Raw genomic sequence first — 15,491 nt, 5'->3', positions numbered from 1 at the left:
TGATAGACATGCAAACAAAATCCAAGCAGTACTTTAATTTCATTATGAATTAAGAACCTAGCAATTAAATACTGTGTAATACACACCATTTATAATATTGTAAATGCTGTTGCATATATTACTAGGGAGGCTTGTCCTTGAAATGAAAGGTACTAGAAATATTTTACAAGCTAGAAATATTTGACACACATGCATAAAGTGTCTATGTGCATACAGGAGGATTCAGAGCTGCTTTTAGAATATTCATACTCTGATTACACTGCATGTGTGTGTGCATGTATGTGTGTAAAAAGATAAGAGTAATTATACCAAGTAACTTTATCTATCTCTATCCACACACAGAGAACAAAATAAATTCTATTTATTTAAGTGCCTTATAAGGCAAGAAGAACTATTTTTTCCCCACAGGATTAGGTAGGGATTTTAAATGAAGGTAAACAGAATGGTCCTTTGAAATCTAAATCTAGGACCAGAGGACAGCATTTCTGGTAATTACCTAAAATAAAATGAGTGGAAGGCAATAGTATTATGTGCCAATGATCCTCTTTGTATTTATTTGATCGTAAACATTAGATATGGTACCAGCTATGATAAAAATTCACCACTTATTTAGTTCCAGTAAATTCTCCTTTTGCAGTTTGTCTTTTTTCCTGTCTGTGTTGCTGTTGATTTATATTGTTAGTTTTCTCTTAGCTTTTATTTCTTTTATTTCCCCTCGTTTCATCCAATGGTGCCATGTCTCAAAACTGACCAGATGCATCTCTGTAAAAAATCTAGTTTAATGTGTATGAGGAAATAAAAGTATGCTGATACATAAGGAAAAAAATGTTGGTAGATTCAAGTCTGTAATGTTTGTAATTCATCAGTACACAAAGCTCTGATACCTTATGTAAGGTTTGGAGCCATACAAAGTAAATATAAATTGTTTGTGTGCTTGACTTTGTTAGATAGTTGTAAACTAAAAAGTTTACGCATTTAGCATGAGTGTTAGATTTTGCTTTGCTTTCTAACATGAACCTCTGCAGTGCATAACAATGTGTTAAATCAGAAAAAAATATGTGACTTAATGATCAAAGGCACATAATTTCATAGCAGAAAAAGCAGACCCTACCCTCATATCTGGTTATGGCTTCTCTCTCCCACCCTGATGTCTACTCTGATATCTTCTATCCTGTCTTTCCTTCTACAGAATTTCCACCACAGTAATCATTCAGGATTATTTATGAAGTAAAAAGAAATGCTGTTCCAACCCAGGCAAGCTGTAATTATCTAGCAATGTCCCCTGGATGCTCTCCACAGAGGGGGGTGAACCTAATCAGTGCCAGTTCTGCTGTCATAGCGTGTGTAGCACCTACTTAGTTGCTACATACTCTTTGTTTCCCTTGAAGGTCTCTGGCTATAGGCAAGTCTTGAAGACTGTAATTGTCTTCAAAGAAAGCCAACTCAGGAGGATCGAGCTAGCAAAAAACCCAAACCTTCTATTTATACACTTGTTTTTAAGGTCTGCAGCTGTGAGCTGGGATTTTATCCTGGAAAAGCTTAGAATGCAAAGCTGAGATATGGATAACATGCATTTTAATCGTCGCACAAGGGGACTGCCTTTTTTAAGCAAGTCACTTATTCATTAGAGCAGTTACAACAGTGCATCAAGTTTTTTTAAGCTTCAGTGTTTTTTTTTTTTCTTCTTTTTTTTCAGTCATTTGTGATTGTTTCACTTGATATTTGAGGTTACACAAACTTTGGAATCAAGCTGTAGCTTATTTTTCATGAAGTATTGTGGATTTTAACAAATTAAATTCTGATCCTGATCTTTTTTTAATCTAAGGCTGTGTGCTTTAATGGAGCGACTTTGTCTTCAGTCAAGGGCAAGAGATAGTGGCAAATTGTATTATTTGTATTAATTGTATTATTTGGAGGTGTTCAAAAACAGGTTAGATGAGGCCCTGAGCAACCTGATCTAGGGGATGGCATCCCTGCCTGTGGCAGGGGGGTTGGAATTGGGTGGTCCTTGAGGTCCCACTAGGAAGAACAGCCTATTTGTAATATGCAATGTGATAAGCTGTATTTGTTGTTTAGTTATATACGTAAGAAGATATTATTCTCTTCTGTTATTGTTTCACATGCCAGCAAACAATTGTAATGAAAATTCTATATGTAATTGTAAAAGCAGAACAACAACAAAAAATGTATCCCACAGGTCTCAATTTGCTCTCTTACAGTTAAGGATATCAGTTGAGTAGATTCTGTTAGAGACAACCAGGTCTACTAAGCTTAGCATACCTAGAGTGAAAAAAGGACAAGATGCTGACTTGATCCTGGGTCCTTGCAATAAAGAAATTAATTTATGACTTTTTAGTAAGAGTTGCAGCTACTTAATTTAAATGCTTTGTGTCATTGAAGCACATGGCATAAGTATCTTACTGGAACAAAATGTTCGGGAGCTTGTTTCATGAAGTCCCAGGTGACCCATGTATCTTTTCAAGAGATGGGAGGTTTGTTAAATGAACATTTAAAACGTTCATTTTCCTAATTCTTATCATTCATGAGCTGGTGCATCTGTGTTCAAAAATGTTCTTGCTAGGTAAGAAGAGGAGCCGTATACAATGTAGACAGTTTGTTGTAAATCAGCATCCCTCTGATGGAATTATCTGAGGAGCTGAGAACACACAGTGCTTTGTTAGATATGCCCAGTATGGTGGGAAAGTGTGTCTCATCTTCGTATTTACAGCTGTGCTCAACTTTAACTATCACATTTACTGCCTTTCAAATTTACCTTTAAAGGTTCAAAAAAAGCTTGCAAAAATAAAAAAGGTTAATGTCATTTTCTTAGTGTTTATTAATGAGAGATCTGTGATTAAATGAAAACATGCTCTGATATAGATGGGGAGAAAAATAATGCAGATATCCTTTGTCTTATTTGATATAGACAAATACAGTCTACAAATTGTTTCTATTCTGAGTCTAGCAGTAAAAGTTTTTAAAAGAAAAATGATCAAAATGGTTAAATTGCTAATGCTTCTTAAAAACTTGCCTCTTTCTCACTGTATAAAATTTGTTTTGGGTTAAGGCCATGGAAAGTGTTACTGTGGAAACTGTTACTGTGAGGCTGGTTGGCATGGAGATAAATGTGAATTCCAGTGTGACATCACCCCTTGGGAGATCAAGAAAAGATGCACATCTCCAGATGGCAAAATCTGCAGCAACAGAGGTGTGTCATTTGCACATTCCTTCTCCACGTATTTATGTATCTTGCTTTTGTTTTAAAATATGTATTTTCTGCAACAGGACATGCATTGTGTTTGTTGATGGTTTCTAGTTTGTTCTCACTGATTTCAAATCTGGATATACATTTCTAAATGAGTGGATGGATACCTGTGTTTCCATATAAACTTACATATATACACACCCATTTTTAGTTGAAACTGACCCAAGAATAGCAAGTTCTTCTTGACCTTCATTTCTGTAGTAAGACCGAGCAGGAGAATTTATCAGTACATCTGCTCTGGTGAGAGACATGTCCTGTTAAATTAAATATTAACAGATTGATGACTGATGGATCAGTGCTTTAAGGCCAACAGGACTGTGTGCTGATTTACTCTTAAATAAGACCAAGGACCTACAACTGAATAGAGAAATAAAAACACAAGGCTCATTTTTTTTTCCACTGCAACCTGAGAGAGCAGCCAAGAGTTGTGCAGTAACAATGCAATGAATGTAAATGACATTGGAAAGGTAGATTTTACACAATAGTTCTAACTACATGAGTTTTTTTTTTGCATAAAGTTCCAGAATTTGAATTTTACCTTATACTTCTGTTTAATTTTTCCATTTTTGGAAAAAAAAAAAAAAGCACAAAATGAGGTTGGTATTCACCAACCGCAATGTTTGGCTTAGTTGAACAAAGAGTTAAAAGAGCATGTTATTTTTTGGCAATAGTACAGAATAATTACAGTAGAATGTAAGTTCAAGTCTCATAGATACTTCTCTTAAAAACATCTCTGCTGACAAAACCTGCTATAGTGTGAACATCTAATTATCTTGAGAGCATTTAGAAAACTCTTCTCTTAATTATGAGGAAATCGAAGTATTGGCTCAAATACAGAGATCATGTAGGCTCATTTAGTTTTGGGACCTCAGCAGTTAAAAAAAAATCTGTATTTCTGGAAGTAATAAATATAGAAGTGTTTCAGATCAGAAGTTTTTTTGCACCAAGAAAGTAATTTCTTGTCAAAGGAAATTTTAAATTTGAATGTGCAAGTATTTCTTTAAATATACATTGCAACTGAGGGAAATTAAGATAGTACAGCTGATATTCTGAATAACTACAAACTCCCATACAAAGATGCATTCATGGGATATTTCCATATTTTTTACCCTTTCAACTATTTATAATTTTATCCACATAAATTTTTTTTAGGCTGTTGACTACGTAAGGTTGTTTTCCAACATGGTGTTTCTACTCTCTTTAGTCCTATTTACCCAGATTTCTGTTTACACATTTTGTGACATAGGTACAGTTCATCTTGTCAGTCATGAGTGTTCTAAAAATTATATTATTGAGGCTAACCTCACTGTCCAGCTTATGTCAGTGCTAAGATCATTAAATTATTTGTATCTCTCCACCAACTGTCTAGTAAACCATCTGAGACCAGATGTGAACCTTTAGATTTTTTAAACTTTGGTGGGATGATGCTTCATATCCTCATATACAGGACAGCTGATCCAAAGTCACTTTGAAGTTGTTTTGGTGAGGTTTAATCACTCCCCAGAATTATTTCCTCATTTTCTGATTTTGTTGTCTTTTTTTTTTTTCCCTCCTTCAGTAAGGTCACTGAATTGTGAAAGAATCAATAATCACATGCAAATTTCCTAAGGGCTGTCTTGGTGGCTTAAGCACTAGACAAGGCAGCATCTCTTCCGGCTTCACATGACAATCAGACATGCATGATTGTGTGGACCTTCTCTTTTTAGAGACAGTGCATGTGTACCATGTAGTCAACCTGCCCTGTTCTCCTCAAATGCATTTTGTTGTTCAGAGTAATTTGAATAAGAAGACAGTCTTCAGTGGAGTAGCAGAAAAGTGAAGCCACTGTCCAGGAAATTGACTGCATGCATCTGTAAGTTTAGGCTGCTGCCTTGTACCTGTTAACATCTCAGCAAAAGCTGTGAATGTATGGCCCTGCGGAACAATCCATAAAGGCCTTTTGTCCTTTCGGAGATGTTGTGTCTATTTGGCAAGCACATTTGGATTTCTGAAGAAGGAAACTGTATTTCTGTGTGTGTCTGTTCTGACTTTTCCTAAACAAGTATCTTGTATGTTCTCTGTATATCGGTAACATTATGCCAAATAAATATCTCTGTCACATATCACATTTTCATTCCTATTGTAAATAATAGGATGTGGCCATGCATACTGATTTGGGAAAAGTGAAAAAAGTATCATTTTCATGTAGACCTGTGCTAATGTTCTTGTTATGTAATTTATCACCTCCCAGCCATTTTCAGCTGGATTAGAATTTGTATTTCCTTTTAGTTTAAATGTTTATGCTTTAACATTCATTAACTATCCACTGTGTCCAAGCCAAAATCATTTAAACATCATTGATTTTTATCGTCATTAGTGTCAGTGCAAATTACTGTTGATGTCAAAGATTTACTAATGTTTTGTGCACTACATTTTTGTTGACTCCTAATAAGGTTCAACAGCAAAAAGAAACTTGAGCAGGAAGCCAACTTGTTTGTACAAAGTATTACTACTAAATTAATCATAGAAAGTTTTAAATCATAGAAGATGAGTATACACTCATGATTAACACTTGCAGCTTTGACACTGCACTCCTGTGAGAGCAGAAAATTCATGAGTGTAAAATTAATGTAATCAAACTATTATTGCTTTAAATTACTCGGTTAATCTTCTGTCTCTGTCTCTCTCTTTTTTTTTTTTTCCTCTTTCCTAGGCACATGTGTATGTGGGGAATGTACATGCCATGATGTGGACCCAACTGGTGACTGGGGAGATATACATGGAGATACGTGTGAGTGTGATGAAAGAAACTGCAAAGCAGTGTATGATAGATATTCTGATGACTTCTGCTCAGGTAAGAAAAATGTAAAAAGGACCTTTTGTTTTATAACAAAAGTCTCAAATTGGTCTAATTCTGCTCTTTCTTACTGCTTCAATTCTCATTTTACCTGGCATAAAATATATCAGGCTTTAGCTGGTTGGTTGGTTTGATTTTTTTTTAAATTTTTTTGAGGAATGGACTTTTTAAATTAAAAGCAAAAAAAAAAAAAAAAAAAGTAAGTCTAACGCTTTCTTAAATATCTTTTATTCTCTGTAAATATGAACTATTTATAGGTGCTCAATTCCCTTTCAATACTATCATCTTCAGTGTAGTCTAACATAAGTTCATGAATGGCTGAAACTTTATATCCTATCTTAGGGAAATTTAAATTAGATTGTGCTTTATTTGTTATTGTATATTATGTGGAAGGGAAGGGAAGAAATTCAAGAAAAACTGAATTAATGAGTTAATGAAAAATAGTACCCTCAGAATACCAATTCATCTAAGAACAAGAAGTGGAAAGGTCAAGATGTGGAAAATATGAATGTGTTGTCCAGCTACACACCACTGTCTATACATCTCAGACACTTTCATCTTCCTTTTTTGGATTGATGCTTCTTATGTCAACTAACGCCAATGCATTCCTTCTAATGCATTCCTCCTGTTTAGTATGAGAGCAATCTTATACAAAATTGCATGCAATTTTGTAAAGCTGTTGTTAAAGATATAAATACTGGGCAAGAGAGGAGGACTTTGAGCAGTACACAACATGCAATTTATACACAGAACTTTGCTAAAACACGTAATGATGGTTTCAAATGGACTTGGCAGATGACAGTTTGTCAACTATAACATGTCCTGTAGAAATCTGATCTGGCCTAATTAATAATAGGAAGAATGCAGTCACATCAAGGAAAATAATGAAGTGGTATATTCTTCTCCTCCTACCAGCATGAGTGATACCTCATAGAAAGTTTATAGGAGGTGTTTGTAGTAGGGATAAGAGGCTGAAATAAACACAATACGTAAAATTCTTACTCTCTTGTCCTGTCTTGTCCTGTTATAAAAGTGCAAGGTTTCTTGTCTGATTTTTTTTTTTAATATTGATAAATCACTAGCTAACAAAACTGAAAAAGAAAGAAAGAAAGAAGCATTTCTAAAAAACCTTTAGTGAACTCATTGTTTTCTATGGTTTTGGCCACCTTCAAATGCTATATAGGTTTACCTAGTTAATATGCTGGAAGGATGTAGAACTGCAGCTATGATATCAGCGAGAGTTTGGGATGCCAATTTTTGAACATATTACTGTGTTCCTGAGTATGTTTTAGCACTCAGGGATTGTTCAAAATGTCAACACCAACTAAGGAATACAAAACTAAAAAGCATGGTGAATGTGTTCTGTAGTTAAGGGTGAACACAGGGGTTTAAATATAGGTTCAAGCAAACCTGTGGCACCTACAGCTAATGCAGCATCCCTTAAACAGGACTTGAACACACTCTTTCTTAGATGTTATTGCCATTGCTGCTGCTGCTGCGCTAAGTGGTAATGATTGAAAGAAAGCACAAGAAAGTATGGACAGTTATAAAGAAGTGGGGAAAGGTACTGCCATTTGACATTGTACTGGGGACCAGAACAGGATTCTTTATAACACAGACATAACTGCAAATGAGAAAGTCTTGAGAGGTATCAAATGATGTACTCATACTACTAGCTTATATAGCAAACTCATTTTTAAGTATAGCTTAGTTTTTCTGTCAAATGAGAAAAAATTTTCGGTACCTCTTCTTATTCTTATCCCTTCCTCTCTCTGTTATGATTCAGAAGAGAAGCCTATTTTAACCTTAGTTAGCCACCCAAGAATTCATTCCTCAGATAGGTTGTGTAAAATTCTCCACATCTTCACATGAAGCAGTGTGAACAGTGTTTTGTTGTCCTGCTGCTTAGTCCTCTTTCAAAAATAGACAAGATGCTTAAGTGTTAATTTTGGTTTATTGTGGTAGACAGACAGCATCTGCAATTAAATCCAGGACTTACTAGCAGAGTTGTAATTGGATAGTCTTTTTGTTTGTTTATATCAAATAAATATACTTAGTGCCCAAAGCATAAACATTAGGTGTATCTGCAAAACATCCTCATTTTTCTCAGGTTTTAACAATTATTTGTAAATTGATTTTAGGATGAATCCAGGAGGGATTATTCAGATTAGGGAGAATAGACCATCTCCGTTTAGACCAACATCAAACCGAACTTTTCCCATCTTGTTCTGCTCACCTAATAGGTAGAGATAGGAAATTCACTTGTCCTGAGTAGTAGGTTGAAATGATGGGAAACCATGTTTACATATAAAGAATGAAATGCTATGTTTATTTCATAAACTACAAGTGATAGGAATTGGCAGCCCTGCTGTGAGGATTTAACATCACACAACAGCAGCTCCCTCCAGAAGTTTCATATGGCTTGGGGTGACTGTCAATTTGCAGCACCTCATATTGGTGACTGGATGCCTTCTTTGAACTTCTGAAATGATGCTCAGGATGTTACTTAATGATTTTCTTTCAGCAGCGTTCACAACATTAAAGTGATTTTCATTCTTTAAAGAGAATAGCCTTCCTGACTTGACATACAAAGGAAAAAGGCTTCCATAAGAAAATTCTTATGTTCACACATCTCATTAGCCTTATTTTCCATGGCTTTAGCAACAAAAGTATTATATAAAAGAACATCATCCTCTCATAAGTATCTATCTATATCAGAGAACATATGTCCAATTCGCAACCTGTCAGCAGGTACACATGCAGCAAGGGACAGAAGAGGCTTTTAACACTTTCCAAGGAAAACAAATAACTGAAGCAAAAAAAGTTGTTCTTGTGAGCTTAATAACACATAATCTGGGAACTACTCAATGCATAGAATGCTTGTTTCCATTTTCACCTCGTGAAGTGCATATATTTCATAAATATAATATAAGCCAATATTAAAATTCAAATATAGTTAGAGGGAGATATAAAATGTGTATTTCTGATTTTCAAGAAGAAACTGGATAGACAAGTAGGCGTCATCAGATAAATGCTTTGGAGTCATGTATCCAGCATATGATGACTATATGGACAGTGTGAGAGAAAATCATAGGAACACAGAATCATCTAGGCTGGAACAGACTTTCCTGATCACCAAATCCAACCATCAACCTGGCCTACTGAGTACCATCACTAAACCATGTCCCTTAGTGCCACATCTACATCTCTTAAATACCTCCCAGGATGGGGACTCCACCACTTCCCTGGGCAGCCTGTTCCAATCACCAGAGACCACCCTCTCTGTGCAGAAATTCTTCCTAATATCCAATCTAAACATCCACTGGCACAACTTGAGGCCTTTTCCTTGCATCCTATCACTTGTTACCAGAGAAAAGAGACCAACAACGTCCTCCCTGCAACTCCTTTCAAGTAGCTTTAGAGAGCAATGGGATGTCCACTCAGCTTCCTTTTCTCCAGAACAAACAATTCCAGTTCCCTCAGCTGTTCCTCATAGATCTCACAGATTTAATCTGCTGTCACAAGTCATGAAAATAAATATTTACTTTTATGGTAAGGGATGTTTTTACTAGTGCTAAAGGAATTTTTTGTATGGTCAGAATCCCACTGCTTGATGCAAAGAGATCATGATTCAAAGGCTCATGATGAAGCTGGGCAACTAGCTTGGGTTTGCTTTGTCTGGATATGTTAGTTTTCAGATAGAGGAAATGGTCTGGTTTCTTAACTTTCTAGCTTAAATTCTCAGGAGGGATCCATCTCTGACTACTCTAATGGCTGTTACTTTTTTTTTAAAGAAATTTCCCATAAAAGCTTCTGTTTATCTCAGTTGCTTTTCTTCATCCCAGCATGCACAGTGAATGTTACATTTATGTTGCCATGTTCAGACATGGTCCGGAAGAGTCAAGTTAGCTAATGAGGTACCACAACCACATCTGACTGCCCTATGGGGATGAGGATTGATTAAGCCCAGCATTTTGTTATTTGCACACCATTATTTAGTAGAAGACACTGGTCTGAGACTTGGAATTGCTGTGGAATTGCTTGTCTCTAGAGGATCACATTGATTGCAAGTACATAAAAGATGGTATTGGTACATTACTTAGAGAATATGCTGCAACTGTGGTAGGAAAAAAAGAACATAGAGGTAAATAAAATATTGCCTTATGACAACCTCACTTCTCCGGACAGTGAGATGTGTATTTGTATCCTCCTTTCCACTCTTTCACATGAGGAGTGTGTGTCAAGTGACGAAACACCTCTTACAGAAAAAAAAATAAAGGAAATATGTCTCAAATGGAATAATATGCAGAGCTATTGTCAGAAAAAAAAAATAGATACAGTGAGTTGACTGTATTTTTTGCCAACTGACACCTTAATAAAAAAAAATTGATACAGTTCATCTAATCATGAGGTATCAATACCTCTCATCAGCATGGAAGTTAATCTTTGATTGTATTCATTGGAAAGGTCACGGACAGTGTAATTGCGGAAGGTGTGACTGTAAAGAAGGATGGACTGGGAAGAAGTGTGAACATCCACGGTCTTGTCCATTGTCAGCTGAGGAAAGTGCTAAGAAATGCCAAGGAAATTCTAATTTACCTTGCTCTGGAAGAGGTAAGCATTTTCATGCTCTAGAAGCATACTTCCATTAAAAGAATTTTTATAGGTTTCCAGCATTACTACAACTGAAAAATGTGAAATTTCTTGGCTTACTGTGGATAAGTCAGACCTGCATAATTTATGAGCTATTTATAAGGGAGGACAAGAATAAAAAGGGCACCTATTTTTACTGTCATCTATTGCATTGTATTTTATGTTACTTGCCTCAATATTTGTTTTGGGAGTTAGGAAGGAAGCTTTGAAGTTTTGCTGCAGTTAAGTCTTGCTAAGGATATATTAAAAACATGAAATTATTCTTTGTATTCTTTGACAAAAACAGCATGAGATTTTCAGTCTGTGTAAAATGCTGTGGCACCGTTGTGATAGAACTGTTCAGATTCACACTGCCAAAGAACTTGCCCTAATGAATGCAGGACTGATTTCTAAAATGCGGTTATTCTTCAGTGCAGTTTCCTAGTTAGCCACTGGCTTTTCATTTGAAAGCATTTCTTTGTGACGCTGTAGCCTTTTCAAATCTCTGACTAAAAAAATATACAAACTCATAGGTACAATTGAAATGCACATTGCAAGCAAAACAAAAAACATTGTTCAGAAGGACAAGGACCTGCTAATTTTCATTCTCACTGTGTGAAATGTATTTCTTGTAGAGAGCAGAGAGAACAGTAAATATGACACAGACTTTTGCTAGAGCTGGCAATTGAAGTTATTATGAATTCTGCTCACTTAATGTTTGCTGGGAAAGGTCTAACGCTGGTATTGAATTATTACATTTGACCCTAAATGTCATTTCATTTGCAATTGCTTTTTCCAATAATACTATCTAACATAGAAATCGTAGGCTGTCCACCCAAGTTAGCACTGTAATAATTATATTTTTCTCCTCCTGTAAATGTGTAACAACTCATAACTTAGTAAATGTGGGATTAATTGTATCTTAAAAGAAATATGTGTTAACAGACTGTTGCTTTCTTTTTTTTTTTTTTTAATTACACTACAGTTTTCCACTAGATCACTTCTCTCTAGTATTGCTAAAAATTCTCAACGGAATTTCTGGGCACAAGTTAGGTGGAACATGGTCATCTCAATCAGTCAACAAGGGAAGACTGACCAATGTCCCAATGTCATCGAGCTGGGCACTTTAGGCCTTTGACAAGGTCCTGCGCAACATCCTTATCTCTAACTAGGAGAGAGAAGGATTTGAAGTATGGACTATTTGCTGGATAAGGAATTGGCTGGATGGCCACACCCAGACAGATGTGGTCAATGGCTCTATGTCCAGGTGGAGGCCGTGATGAGTGGTGTCCCTCAAGGGCCTGTATTGGCACCAGTACAGTTTAATATCTTTATCAATGACATAGACAGTGGGATCAAGTGAACCCTCAGCAAGTTTGCAGACAACACCAAGCTGAGTGGTACAGTCCATACAACAGAAGGAAGGGATGCCATCCAAAGGGACCTGGGCAAGCTTGAGAAGTGGGCCCACGTGAACCTCAGAAGGTTCAACAAGTCCAAGTGCAAGGTTGGTGCAATCCCAGACAGGAGGACGGACTGGGAGAACTCATTGAGTGCAGCCCTGCAGGGAGAGAGATTTGGGGGTTCTGGTGGATGAAAAGCTCAACTCGCGCCAGCAGTGTGTGCTTGCAGCCCAGCAGGCCAACTGCATCCTGGGCTGCATCAACAGAGGGGTGGCCAGCCAGTTGAGGGAGGGGATTGTCCCCCTCTGCTCTGCCCTTGTGAGGCCTCACCTGGAGTCCTGCATCCAGGTCTGGGGTCTGCAGCACAAAAAAGATGTGGTGCTGTTAGAGTTGGCCCAGGGGAGGGCCAGGAAGATGATCAGAGGGCTGGAGCACCCCTCCTGTGAATACAGGCTGAGAGAACTGGAGTTGTTCAGCCTGGAGAAGAGAGAGCTCTGGGGAGGCCTTACTGCAGCCTTTCAGTACATAAAGGGGTCTTAAAAAGCAGATGGAGAAGACTAACCTTTTACATGTGGGCAGAGAGTTACAGGACAAGGGGGAATGGTTTTAAACTAAAAGAGAGCAGAGTTTTAGAATAGATATTAGGAGGAAATCCTTCACTCAAAGGGTGGTGAGGCACTGGAATAGGTTGCCCAGATAAGTTGTGGATGTGTCATCCCTGGAAGTGTTCATAGCCAGATAGAATGAGGACCTGGGCAACCTGATCTAGTTGGCAGCCCATGGCAGGAGGGTTGGATCTGGGTGATCTTTAAGGTCCCTTCTGCTGAGCCATTCTATGATTCTATGATCTGTAGGGAATTCAGTGCATTTCATTTATCATGCTTGCAATAATTATAACTAAAACAAACAAGACTTGTCATTTATTTTTCTTTTCTTATCTGCTTCTCTAGGAGTTGTGTATGTTGAGCAATTGGAGTCAGTTATATTATTTGCATAACAAGGCCTGAACTCTGCATTCAGTGCTAAAAAAGTATCATACATTTTGAGTCAAATGACAGAGAAAAAAGAACGATAGTGATAAGAATAAGTTTGATGTGAATAAAAACACAGTCAAATTATAAAACATTGTTCTGTTTAGATGTTAAATTTTGAAAAGTTTTACAAAGTATAATGGGAAAAGTGAGTTTAAAGCTCACTTTTAATGTTAATGTTTAACGCATGTTAATGTCAATAATTCTATCCTCTTGGCTTTCTGAAAAACAAGACAAAACAAAACAAAACAAAATCCAACTGTGTTATATTGATGCAGTAGGAGGGAAATAAGTCCCTTTCAAGTGAATTCATTTAACTGTTCTGGTGGTCAAAATTTTAAAATAAAATACAAACAGTATCTACTGGAACAAAAGGTTTAATTGATAGCAGTTTTCACTGAACTTTGTCAATTTTCTTTGATTATTTTCTGAGAATACTGAGTGTTAGGAGGAGTGCAAAAGGCGCAGAAGTGTATCTAGGGCATAGTATGATAGGCAACTGCTGTAATGGAGGGACAAGGAGTTTTGCATTCCACACCTGAAAAAAAAAATCCTTAAAAGCTGTCATTTTTAAATGGAATGTGGTATCTCGTTTTAATTCTATGAATAATTTTGTTTATGAAATTTGGAGAGAAAAGGAGAAAGGAGTAATTTTAGACTAATCATTTGTAATTTGCTCTGTTTTGTTTTGCTTTTTTTTTTTTGAGCCTGGACTCCCTGGATTTCCTCTTCTTCCACTATATTCTGGATATAATTAAAATTGTAGGAAGGTTCCTGTACTGCTGAAAGGATATAGGTGTTTAGTTGCTATGAAAAAAAATTGTCATTGGACTTGCACAGTTAAATTCTTTGGTCCTATTTGAAAATTCTAGGTATTGTCATTATAGCTCATCATGAGCAGAAGTTACATAAATTAAGGATTTCCAATCAAAACTTCTGGGAGTGGGAAAGGCCATGTAATACAAGTTTTTCTGAAGTCAGGAGTGAGCAATGTGTAACAAGGGAGGGAAGGTTCCAAAGAAAATTGAAGTGTTTCTTTTCCATTTAAACATTATTCTTTTGATGGTTTCCTTGTAATATTTTTCTGTTGGCTATGGCACAAGGACAGTAAGTGTACATCCATGGCACTGCTGGCAAAGTTGAGTATATGTGAGTAAATATAATGGCCTTACTAAATAGGATATTTTAGTAAGGCAGTTCATATATGGAGTAGAAGACATAATGAAGAACCCAGAGATGCTGCTGCAGTTTATGACTTTTTCCTGTATTGTGTGTCCGTGAAGACTGCTTTCTGCTCACCTCTAGCTTTTGTTTCTAGGTTAGTCAACAGCAATTCTGATAGCTGACACACTCTTTTGTAATCACTTTTATGCTCTTGGATAAAGACATTGAAAGATAAAGCATTCTTATGATTTTTAATGGCATTACAGGTAGCCATAATGTGTTGGGGAAATAGGAAAGAAAGAATTATTATAATTCATAGGTTTTTTTTTTTTTTCTTTTTCTATAGTCTCTGCCTAAATGCTGAGATATGCTAAGATTTTCAAGTAGAGGAGGTTGAAACTTCAGTTGTGATGCCCTTTTCCCAAGATTAACATAATTTATATTTTTGTTGATGGCATTTTCTTGTTGAAATGTTAAGTATGATTTCAAAGTTAAGTATGATTTCAAAATGTGATAATTCTTCACTTAAACAGTGCACAAATAAATTCCTTGCTGCCTCAATAAGCATTAAAAAAATATTCTTTCAAAACCTGTCTGGCCATGTTTTTTTTTTTTTTTTTTTTGTGTATTTTGCAAGACTTTCTTATACGGAAGACTACAAAACTCCCAATGATTCAGTCATTTAAATCTTCAGTAATAATTACAGAAGGTGAAACATAAAAAACAAACAAAAAAAAAACACAAATCCTCTAAATAATTCATAAAAAGAGGTTTGGAATTTATGTATTTTTATGTCAGAGATTCGAGGTGGTGCGGGTTACATAAAAATTTTGTCTTTTGTTTTACCTTATAAATTTTATAACATTAGCACAAAAATCATGGCAAAATTATCCTCTTTAAAAACTGTCAATCAATCTGAGGGACCAAAATCTTCCATCTTTGAACTTTATTTTGAGAAGATGCTTATTTTATACCTTATGTTTTGCTTTTAAATGTAGTAATGATTAGAATGATTAGAAAAGGACAGAGAATGTTAAACTAATATTACTCTTTTTTATGATTCAGAATAAGCTTTTTATGATTCAGTCACCCAATATTTTTGTAATATTAATTTTTCCTATAAAGTTCCAGATTTTTAACTAAGTGTTCCCAAATTTTTA

The 15,491-nt window shown here is 36.0% G+C and overlaps 1 protein-coding gene across 2 annotated transcripts in view; it reads left to right on the top strand.

Annotated features, from left to right (window-relative positions):
• Window positions 1-15,491, top strand: part of ITGBL1 (integrin subunit beta like 1) — a 145,903-nt gene that overhangs the window by 65,756 nt on the left and 64,656 nt on the right. For both annotated transcript variants that reach the window (XM_035557120.1, XM_035557119.1), the window contains 3 exons: window positions 3,068-3,208; window positions 5,958-6,098; window positions 10,569-10,715. In XM_035557120.1, coding sequence (XP_035413013.1) covers window positions 3,068-3,208; window positions 5,958-6,098; window positions 10,569-10,715 — 429 coding nt within the window. The remainder of the gene's footprint in view (window positions 1-3,067; window positions 3,209-5,957; window positions 6,099-10,568; window positions 10,716-15,491) is intronic.

This window comes from Cygnus atratus, chromosome 1, assembly GCF_013377495.2.
Source record: "Cygnus atratus isolate AKBS03 ecotype Queensland, Australia chromosome 1, CAtr_DNAZoo_HiC_assembly, whole genome shotgun sequence".
NCBI lineage: Eukaryota > Metazoa > Chordata > Aves > Anseriformes > Anatidae > Cygnus > Cygnus atratus.
The sequence above is the reverse complement of the archived record's forward strand: the minus strand, read 5'-3'. Positions and strand labels throughout refer to the sequence as shown.